At 35.9% G+C, this 11,250-nt stretch overlaps 1 protein-coding gene across 1 annotated transcript in view; it reads left to right on the top strand.

The window, feature by feature from the left end:
- Positions 1–2,492: 2,492 nt before the first annotated feature.
- The window catches only part of Map3k19 (mitogen-activated protein kinase kinase kinase 19), a 55,588-nt gene continuing 46,830 nt past the window's right edge, over positions 2,493–11,250 (top strand). Inside the window, exons 1-2 of the mRNA XM_005315849.4 lie at positions 2,493–2,762; positions 7,862–8,056. Coding sequence (XP_005315906.2) covers positions 7,883–8,056 — 174 coding nt within the window. The 5' untranslated portion in view covers positions 2,493–2,762; positions 7,862–7,882. The remainder of the gene's footprint in view (positions 2,763–7,861; positions 8,057–11,250) is intronic.

Below are 11,250 nucleotides of genomic sequence, written 5' to 3'. Positions count from 1 at the left end.
GTTCTAAAAACAAGTTGAAGTAATCCACTTAGTTTACAAATTCCCTGCCAAACCCCCCTATAACTAACTCAGGCACCTAAAACTCCAAGTATCCTTTCCTAATGCCTCCTTTGGAGACATATCATTTCTTTGCTCGACAAATTTAACAAATTCAGCTCCTTTTTATGAGTAACTGTTTTACTTGGTGGTCTTTATATGAAGATTTCAACAATTTTTCTCTCCCTCCTCATTGCTATCACCTAGTGTACCTCCAGCATCTCTCTCTGGATTACCATTGAAGCCTTCCCAATAGTCTAGCTGCTTCTCCTATTGCCCTTAACCATTGTGTTCTCTCGATAGTGGCTCTTGCCATGGGACAATTTGTTTCTGTGTGTGTGTAAGGGGGACAGTGACCTGTTTTCTTTTCTTTTTTAAATAAATGTTTATTTTTTAGGTGTAGATGGACATAGCACAATGCCTTATTTTTATGTGGTGCTGAAGATCGAACCCAGGTCCCGCCCGTGCTAGGCGAGCGCTCTACTGCTGAGCCACAATCCCAGCCCTACTTTATTATTTTCTTGCTTTTGCCCATTTGGGTTTACATCGTTCTCTTTTTTATAATTTTCAGTAGATACATATACTGTATATATGTATCTGCTTCTAGCAGATCTAGTGGTAGGGTTTTTTTTAGATAAAAATGCTTCCTATTAAATATTTTTTACTCTAAAATCACTGATAGACATTGTTAGATTTCCCAAACACTTGAAATGAAAGTACAAAGTTCCCACATACCCCTCTCCTCAAAAAGTTTCCCCTTTTACTTATATCTTCTATTGATGCAGTATACATCAATTGATGAACCAGTATCAATATGTTATTATTAACTAATTACATAGATATTAAAGTCCAAAGTTGACATTAGGGCTTACTGTTCACATAGGCATTAATGGATTTTGACAAATATATACCAACATGTATCCACCATTACTTTATCATTGAATAGTCTCATTGCCCTAAAGATCTACTGTGCTGTATTATTTATTAGTTCGAAGAAGATTTTTTTTGGACAATTCTTTTAGATTTTTTGCATAGACAATCAACCCTGCAAGGAAGATACTATTATTCTAACTATACAACTGAGGGCTCTGGAGGTCAGCAAGTAGGAGTGCCAAATTTTGCAAATAAAAACACAGCTTACCTAGTTAAATTACACTTAAAATGAACCACAAATAATTGTTTAGGGCTGGGAATGTAGCTCAATGGTAGAGCACTAGCCTAGCATGTACAAGACTCTGAGTTCAAGCCTCAGTACCATAAATAATAATAATTATAATAATTGTTATTATATTTAATATTTTATTATTATTATTTTCTTACAAATATGTTCCAAATGAAAACTATTAATCATTTAACTTGGCACCCCTACTTATAAAGGTTATTTTATCAACTATTTGACAGATTGATAAATCTATTAGGGAGATTAAATAAACAACTATGGAATTAATGAAACCCAAGTCTGTCTATCTTGCAGGCTTGGGTTATTTTATCTCATCAGCTCCCTCTCAAGATAGATATTGAGAAAGAACATCTGAAATTAAAATGAGAAATTGGCCAAATAATTAAAATGCAAAGATTAGTTTCAATAATCATAGAGAATGAAAACACAACAGAAATAAAGTTTTATTTTTTAAAAATTTTTTGTAGTTATGTATGGACAGCATGTCTTTATTTTATTTGTACACAGTGCTGAGGATTGAATCCAGTGCCTCACACATGCTAGGCAAGCGCTCTGCCACTGAGCTACAGCTCCAGCCTAAGGTTTCATGCTTTTAATGGCATCCCAAGAGTTACCAGATATAAATCTGCACCACCTCCAATTGAGAATATGTAATGTTACTGACATCATTAGAACAAAAACTACTGCACCTCTTACTAAGTGGCAGGAAAAAACCTAGCAACACACAAAAGTTAGCTGACCTTATGTTTTAGAGTCCCCTGAGTCTACTTCCTTATGAGTGTGTTTTTGTAGTCCATAGTCTTTTGCAGGTGGGTTTATTGCCATTTATGAGACAGACAAAAATGCAGACCACTTACTAAAGTTTTTGCTTCAGAATACCACAAGCTTGTCTAGCTTGTTCTAATGTAAGGATTTCCATCCAGTGGTGGTTTCTCAAGCATGGATTCCAGAACACAACGAGTTCACAGGCAATCTATTGGATTCTTGCTCCATAACATAGCCACAGATTTGGAAAGAGACCATATTGACACATGACAGAGATTACAAAACTGTACCATTCCTAGAGATAATCTCTGTAAGTAAGGTGATAATGGCAGTTGTGTCAACCATGGAGGTACACAAGGGCCCAACCTTTTTTTTTTTTTTTTTTAAGCACTCACACAGCAACTTGAAAGAGTGTACAACTCTTGTTTTCCTTCCTAGATGAGATTGTCCTGCTTTCAATTCTCTAAGCTAAACACACGGTGGATGGTTGCCTGGGTGACAGTCTGTAAACTAAGCAGTCTCCTTGCAGCTAACTGAAGGGTTTGTGCATGCAGAACCAGTTTTAATTATTTTTCTAAAAAGTATTCAGGTTATACAAACTGGAAAAAAATCAGAGAAAAAAATCTAAATCTATGCTGCATTTAAATGGATTCTTAGTTGAAGTAGGGGTTGACAGCTGGCCTGGAAATCAGTGCCACAGTGAATTAGGATGATGCTGGCTGCTGTTAGGCTTGGCAACTCTTCAACTGTGTACCAACTACTTCAGCAAAACAAACCATAGGTAAGCCAGATCTTTACTTTTTTATCCCATTTTAGATAATACCATGTGTTGAAACTTTTTTTCTCCCCAAAGGATGTCCCAGAGGAAGAATAACAGGTAAATTGATGGGGAAAACTAATATCAAATAATTATATCCTTAGAGTTTTAGTGAACTTTTTTTGACTTTTCAAGTATTGTGATATTCCTACCAATAAATGCAAGCACCTGTAAACCATAGGCTAAATTAATAATTACAAGAAAAATATATTTAAAAAGCACTTGCTTCCATTGAATTATATGCAGAGACAATGATTTAATCACCTAAATATTTGTAAACTTTATGTGGTATAAGTTTTATAACTACTCAATATTACATACATATATTTCTTGAACACACTTTATTAATATAAAATGGAATTATCATCTTTATTATATAAACTTCCAACCAAAATATACAATATAATAAAACCTTTTGACATTACAAGTAGATAAACCAGGCATAGAATTAAAACTAAGACTGGGCTTCAATAGAAGCTAAACCAGAAAGCCCTATGAAATGAAATTTTATATAAAAAAAATCACAGCTCAAGACAGTTCTAAATGGGAAATTGAAAAGTTTTCTTAGACAGATTGAAGGTCAAAGAAGGAAATAGAGCTCACTGAGCAATGTAGGCCTGTGCATCATAATTGAAAGAAGGACATGTGTAGGGATATTTCTGTGGGTTTGTTTCATTCTTACTGTCTTTCTCTGACCACCACTGAGCTTATGAGAGAAAGAATGACCAAATAATGACCATGTTGCCTGGTATTGTAGTGAATTGATTTGATAACTTTGGGATTGTGGTTTTGATAAATCTAAACTTTTTTTTTTAGATGATAGGTACTACTTGTGAAATATTCTCAAAGATTGCCTGAGTTAAACCACAAACTTCATAGCATTTTCCCTAGGTAATAAACTTGGGGAAGATATTGTTGAGGTTTTCTTTCCACTTTATGCATAAGCTAGTGAGATAAATACCTATTCTTATCTAGTTGTTATTCAAATATGATTTTTAGCTTTATTGACAGAGATGTTTTAATTACCCTTTATTTCTGAAAGGACTTTTAGCTGAAATGATATTGTAAATACTTTTGCATTTTCAAAAACAACTGTATATATAAATCCAAGTTGCAAAGCAATTTGTTAGGACAAATATTTGTACTGGTTTGAAATTTTTCTGTGGCCTGATTTTGAGTATATCATCTGCTTTCTCTGCCTGTAGCAAAGCTCCAAGTAATGACTAGAATGATGATTAAGTGACAGCAATCAAACAAAGTTCTGCTTCTCTTAGAAGAGCTTAAAGGAAATAGACATTGCTGGTGGGAGTGTAAATTGATGAAGTCATTCTGGAGAAGAAATTGGCAGTGTTTAGTGAAATTAAATACCCTTGACCCATTCATGGCAGAGAAACTTTGCCAGTGCACGAGAAGGCCCACTCTAGGTATTCATCACAGTATTGCTTGCTGAGTTCGGGGATGTTGGAGGCAACTTAGATGTCCATCACCAAAAGAGGAGATAATAAAATATAGTGAATGCATAACAAACAAACAAAAAAACCCCAGAGACACATATGAATGAGTGCAAGGATAAGCTTACAAAAAAGTCTAAAATTTAAAAAAAAAGGAACAAATTCTATAGTACAATATCATTTGTGTAAATTTAAAACCTGCTCCCCTACACACATATAACAGCACCATATACCTTCACATATCTGAAGATACCTCTCAGGTACATTAGATTGGGTTCTTGTGAACCCTGGCAGAAAGGGGGGCCAGAGGGGATCAGAGCTGAAAAGGGAAAAGACAAACAAAACAAAGAAAAGCTGAACCCAGTCCAGTGCTGCTTATGAGTGTGATGAATTTAGCACATAGAAGCTCCAAATGTCAAAAACAGGTCTGAGGGGCCAGTGGGTGCTGGGATTGTGGCTCAGCGGTCAACGGGTGCGACCCGTGTTCGATTCTCAGCACCACATATAAATAAAGGCATTGTGTTGTGTCCATCTACAAAAAAAAGAAAAAACAAAAAGTAAAAAAAATTATCTCTCTATCTCTTAAGGAAAAACAACAACAAAAAAAACAGGTCTATTCTGCAAATGCTCCTTTAAATACTAATTCCATTAGATTTTTGGGGGAACTAGCACTTTTATCTGTTCAGTATAAGATCCCATTTTACTAAGACCTATACTTTATTTTCCTCATATATAAATAGAAAGAATAATATAATTTGACACTAACTTGATAAAATACATGTAAAACATTTAGAACAGTATGTGGCACATAGTAAGTTAATAAGCATTGAATATTATTGCTGTTAAGTTATTGTTATTATTATGTAACATCACTTTGAAAAAAAGATCTAGTCTTGAGGAATTTATTCTCTACTTCAAATTATTCTTTGTTAGAAGTTGAGAGAGAAAACTAATATCTATCCTAGGATGGTTAAATGAAAAGTAATAACAGGTAATGATGATAGAAAATAAAAAGGTCTGCAAGAAAGAAAAGTCATAGGCTGATTTTTAATCATTAGGTTAGTTAGCAGTTGTTAGGAACTACCTTAATGCTTAATTTAAAGGGAAAAAAGATAGAGCCATTAGAGAAAATAAAAAGATGACTGGTTTCCAGGGGTCCATTGAGAGGGAATGAGGGATAAATAGGCAGAACACAGAGGAATTTTAGGGCTATTAAACTGTTGTGTATAAAATTGCAATAGTTGATGTATGGATACATATCATTATATATTAGTCTAAACTCACAGTATGTACAACACCAAGAGCAGACACTGATGTACACTATGGACTTCAGGTGAGGTTGCCGGTATGTAGTTTCATCAATTGTTAACAAACGTACCACTTAGGTGCAGGCTGTCGATAGGCCAGAGGCAGGAAGGAGGAGCAGAACATAAACTGCTATGCTACTCAATTTTGCTGTTAATCTAAAAGTGCCCTAAGGAATAAAGTCTATTTTTTAAAGTATATTAACTTTTTTTAAAGGAGAGTCCCTAGCCTTAACCCATACCTACTAAAGGAACTTGGAAATTATTTGTTTGTTTGTTTGTTTGTTTGTTTATAACAAGGAGACAGGGGATCTTATTCTCAAGCAAATTTAGGAAACTGGAATAAGGAAAGACCACAATTTCTTTGAAAACCAAGGAGACAATACACCCTGTTTACCTACTGGCTCTGTTGATGATCTCATCTATTATTCTATAAAAGAAAGACTTTCCTCCTCCAGCATCAGGCCCTCCTCCATTTCCAACCCTCAAACTCTTGAACTTATTTTTTCATTTTTCTATGGCCAGTGAATCACAATCCTATTGTTAACCATTGCTTTTAAATTTTTGTTTCTGCCTTTCCATTCTCTGTTCTAATAATCTTCCTAAAGTTCCAGTGGTCCTATAAAGCACTGCCACAAACTCTCAATGAGAAACTTTCCATTCCTCAACCTGTTGGGGAAAACAGTGTAGACGTCATCTGATTCCACTCTCCTCTCCTTGGCCCTGGGTATAGATAGGCCTTTGCTCAGCCTCATCTCCCTGTTAGAACTGCCTTTTCTCCTTCACTCTGACTCTCCAAATTTTGTCAATGCTTTCTTTTCAGGGGCTGTTTCAGCCCATGTTGTCATCTCCATTCTCTGGCATCTGTAAAATTCATGAGCTGTTGCTTGCATTGACAATCATGTATTTTGCTTTAATTAATTTATGTTCCTTGCAACAGGTCAATGAAAGCTTCCGAAGGGCATATAGCTCTTCCTAATGAATGGATGAATTCACAGAATAATACTATTTCTGGAATGAAGTGATGTTCTTTCTTGAGAAAGAGGGCTTTATGTAGTTGCCCTATGAATTCTGAAGGCATTTGTGTGTTTAGAACATTGAAGATCAATTTTAGACTTTTTCTTGTTTATTTTTCTTAGATTCTCCCCCCCCCCCGCAAACACACACATACAAAGCTATACTATGAGATGAGCCTCTTATTCTTTGGCTTTCAATCCAATGCCAGATTATTGCAACGAATTACACGTGACCACATCCAGTTGACTATGGTGTCAGATGCAGAAGTAGAAATGTAGAGTCTGATTGAGGATTTTTGTTGTTTCTAACAGCAATATGCTCCATGGAAATGGGGTAGATTTTCAATACTGCAATTGTAATTTAAGAACTGTTTTAAAGATTTGGAAAACTGAGATAGGATATTTAAATCTAAGACCTTCCTGGAAGATCCAGACTGGTGGCCTCCAAGTTCCTCAATGACATACAGTGTAGAATTATGGAAGCTACAAAAGAGAAAAGATGGAATGTCCCTGCTGTAGAGGAGCTTATGGCATTATTGGAGAGATAGAAACTTCTATAAAGAAAATTATAGGGAGGTTAATAAACAATACTAAAGAAAATAAAATTCAACAAAAATTCTCACCCATAAAATGTGCCAACCAGTTGTATGTGGTATTTCAGATCCTCAGAAATTTTTAGAATAAGGATCTATCATTGCATTTTGGAGATGAGAAATTAAAGCTCAGAGGTGAGCGATATGCCCAAGATCACATACTTTGGTGCTCTTTGGAGAAAGAATTTTAACTCAGATTCAGTCAGTGCTCTTTCCATTCTGGTATTTATCTGTCCTTTCTTTTCCTGTATCACAGTAGATCTTCCAAAGAAATGGTAAAGTGATTGTTGTTCCTTAAAACATGTATGGAGAACCATTCTTGGTGGAAATGTAGGGTTTTCTCCCTTTTAAAAAAAAATTGTGTCAGGTACAGTGGCACATGCCTGTAATCCCAGCAGGTCAGGAGGCCTAGGCAAAAGGATCAAAAGTTTAAAGCCAGCCTCAGCAATTTAGTGAGGCCCTAAGCAACAGAGTGGAGACCCTTTCTCTAGATAAAATACAAAAAAGGGCAGGAGATGTGTGCCAGTGGTTAAGTGCCCTGGATTCAATCCCTGGTACCTCCCCCAAAAAATTGCTTTAAAAGCTATTATAATATCTTTATATGTGAAAGAAACAGGTGACAGTAAAAGCAGAATATATTACATTTGAACCACCTACTATTGGCTCTCATATAATTATGTCATTTCTTTTCTCTTGAAGGCATTATATGGAACAAACAAAATGAATAAAAATAAACTGATTCATGATTTCCTGGAATTTGTTTCAAGAGGTGATATGAAACTCATCTGTGACCATATTACTAAAGTCTATTCCATCCTGGGAAACCTTGACTTTCAGCACCCAAAGACTGGAAATACTCCTCTCATTACTGCAGCAGAAGAAAATTTAACAGAGGTACAAGGGGAGGGAGAAAGACAATGGTTCCACACCAATAAGCAAAGCATATTTACGTTTGGTTTCCAGGCTTATGGCTCCTCCTTGTTGCTCAACCTAATGAACTTCCAGTATCTAGAGTCCATCCAAAGCCCTGTTCAGAAGGCAAGGTCATTATCACTATCTTTCTCAGCTTCAGGCACTGTTTAACATAGTGGTCACAGTCACATTACATTCTGGCTGGAATAAGCCTTTGATTAACACAGGCTTGTCCTGACTTTTTTTAAAAAAAGGAATCTACTCCAGGTCATTTTCTGTTCCATTATCATGATATATTTTAAGTTTTCACCTAGTTTAAATGTAACAGTTAGGGGAGTTTTCCAAGACAGTGGGGATAATCACATGAATTTGGATTTCTTTTGGTCAGTTTCTCACTCTCTGGTGGGTTAACTGCTAGAGTATTATAAACCTTAATGCAGACCAGGAAGGGCCTGAACATTCACCAATGCCTTATCGATGGTTTCCCATGGAAATTTATCTGTGTCAGGGAAATCTCCCCTGGAGGTCCAAACCACCCTTACCTAGAGCAGGAAACATCTGTTATGAAAAATTCTGAGATCTTTCCCTAATCACTGAATGGATCCAAGGTTGTTATCAGGAAGCACTGTGCTATGAGACAGCTTGTACCAATTTGATTTTCTTTAATAAACACTATGCACCCCAGCACCCACCTCCCCAGTGAACCAGTCAAAGCTGGAAGTTTGGGTGGTTTCTGTTCATATTAGTCATGATTTTTTTTTCTCATTTTACTCCTTTTATCTTTTCCACTTCTTTCTATAAAGATGCATATCTCTGTAACTGTTGCCTGAAAGGGGGTAGAAGTTTTGCTCACAGAGGAAGCATCTTGGTATTAGTTGTTATCATGGCATGAGCAACATGGATCTGAGGCTAACTGCCAGATTCGAGAGGAAGACAGCACCCACAGAAGAGTTAGCAAAAACAGGATACTGTTTGAACAGCTGTCATTGAATTTATTTCCTGGTACTAAGCCTGCATCTACCTCTCAGTTTATCCTCATTAAATCAATAAAGTGGAGAATACTTTTTATTTAATTGGCCGTACAATTTGGTCAACACATTTAATACCATTTCCTATGAACTTTCTTAAAATCCTATTAATTAGCCCTCAAAGCCTTCATTCTTCCTCAGTTATTCCTGTCTCTCTTATAATCTCTTCCTTTTAATTTTCTTTCTTTCTTCATTCTTTCCTTTGTTTCTTTCTTTCGTTTAATAAACTGTCAAGTGTGAAGAATCTGAGTCTTTATCTTACTTGGAAGTTACCTGACAGAGATTCATAGAACATGGCAGAAAAAAAGACTCCTAGGCCAGGGAAAAATCACAGTTCACTACTTTTAGTACTAGTAAGAGGCTGGGAATCAGCATTTCCTTCAATTTTCCAGGCCCCAATTTTCCCAGAGCAAATTGAAGTGGGCCAGGTGATATGAATACATACAACAGGTTGCTTTATAGAAGAATCCAGAGTTCAAGGAACCTTAATCTTTTACAATGGACGGTAAGCATGTCTTTTTATTACTCCAGAGGAAGACCCTATTTCTATCTTCTAAGATTTTTCACACATATTTGATAACATAGTCTAGAACAAAGGTAGTCAGTGTTTCAGCTTTGCTCATGAGACCTGCAGAAACACAAATCATGGAGGATTTTTTCCCAACAGCCACTCTAAAGAATGATCTACTGATGTACCCTCATTGCTCTACTTTCTCACCTATTTGAACTATGACATTCTGGCATCTTCTTTTACCATATTATTGAAATTATTCTTGTCTGTCATCTACAATGTCCTTGGTTCACTTTCAGCTCTTAGTAGCATTGGACACCAATTTTTCTTGAAATGTTTTTTTCCACTGGCTTCCTTCTGGTATTTTATCCTACTTATGTGACAACTTCTACCCAATCTCCTTTGTGCATTCTTTTCATTTCTTAAATGTGAACATCCCTCAATAATATGGAGATGGCACCTGCTGTAACTCAAGTCAACATCCCTCACCTGAAATCCTGTATATGTATGTATGTATGTATGTATATATATATATATATATAATATTCAGCTTCCAACTGAATCTCTGTACTTGAATGGCACAAACATTCCAAATACAACATATCCAAAACTGTCTTCATCTTTCTTCCTGTACCCAATCCTTTTAAGGAACACCCATATTAGTGTTAACCATCTTATTAAATAGCAAAAAATCTAGCATCTTAACCCATTAATAAAATATTATTTTGATAAGATCTCTTGCCCATAAAAACTTAGTTTCTATTGAAAGTGAAACACAACAAATGAGGAAACAATAGGCACTTAAATAAATTACCAATTGTGATTAGTGCTTGGAACTAACCAATAGAACGACTCCCGTTTTTTTGATAAGGTAGTCAGAAAAGTCCTTACTGATGTGGTTACATTTGTAGTAAGATATAAATAATGATAAAGGATATTTAAAGAGCATTTGGGAAAGAGGGAATAATAAGGAAAGAGCAGTTGGGGAAGGGACAATAATAAGGAAAAAAGGTTTTAGGTTGGGAAAAAGTGTGCCTATTTGAGGTATAGTAAGGTGTCTAGCACTTGCAGAGGAAGAGTGAAGAGTGGCACAAGATGAGACTGGAAAGATAGCCAGGGGCCAGATCATGCAGGGTCATGAAGGCATGAAAAGGATATTTTATTTTATTTATTTGGTACTTGTAATTAAACCCAGGGGCCTTAACCACTGCATCTCTGGCTCTTTTTATTTTGAGACAGGATTTCACTAAGTTGCTTAGGGCCTCTTTGAGTTGCTGAGACTGGCCTCAAATGTGCAATCAGCCTCCCATGAACCACCACACCTGGCACAAAGGCATTTTAAAAACATCTTTATTGAAATATGATTAATATACCACATAATTTACCCATTTCAAATATATAATTCAATGTGTTCTAGTATATTCATATGGATGTGCAATAATTACCACAGTAAATGTTTTAGAACATTTTCATTACCTCACAAGGAACACCATTACCCTCAAAGGAGGAATGCAACCTCTGTGCCCTTTAGCTGTCCCCAACTATCCTTTTCCCTAAACTCCCCACCTCATGCCTATTAATCTAATTTTTGTCTCTAGATTTTCCTCTTCTGGGGTTTAATATAAATGGAATTGTAT

The sequence above is a fragment of the Ictidomys tridecemlineatus genome, chromosome 7 (genome assembly GCF_052094955.1).
Source record: "Ictidomys tridecemlineatus isolate mIctTri1 chromosome 7, mIctTri1.hap1, whole genome shotgun sequence".
Taxonomy (NCBI): Eukaryota; Metazoa; Chordata; class Mammalia; order Rodentia; family Sciuridae; genus Ictidomys; species Ictidomys tridecemlineatus.
Note: the sequence above shows the minus strand (reverse complement) of the source record. Positions and strands in the feature narration are given on the sequence as shown.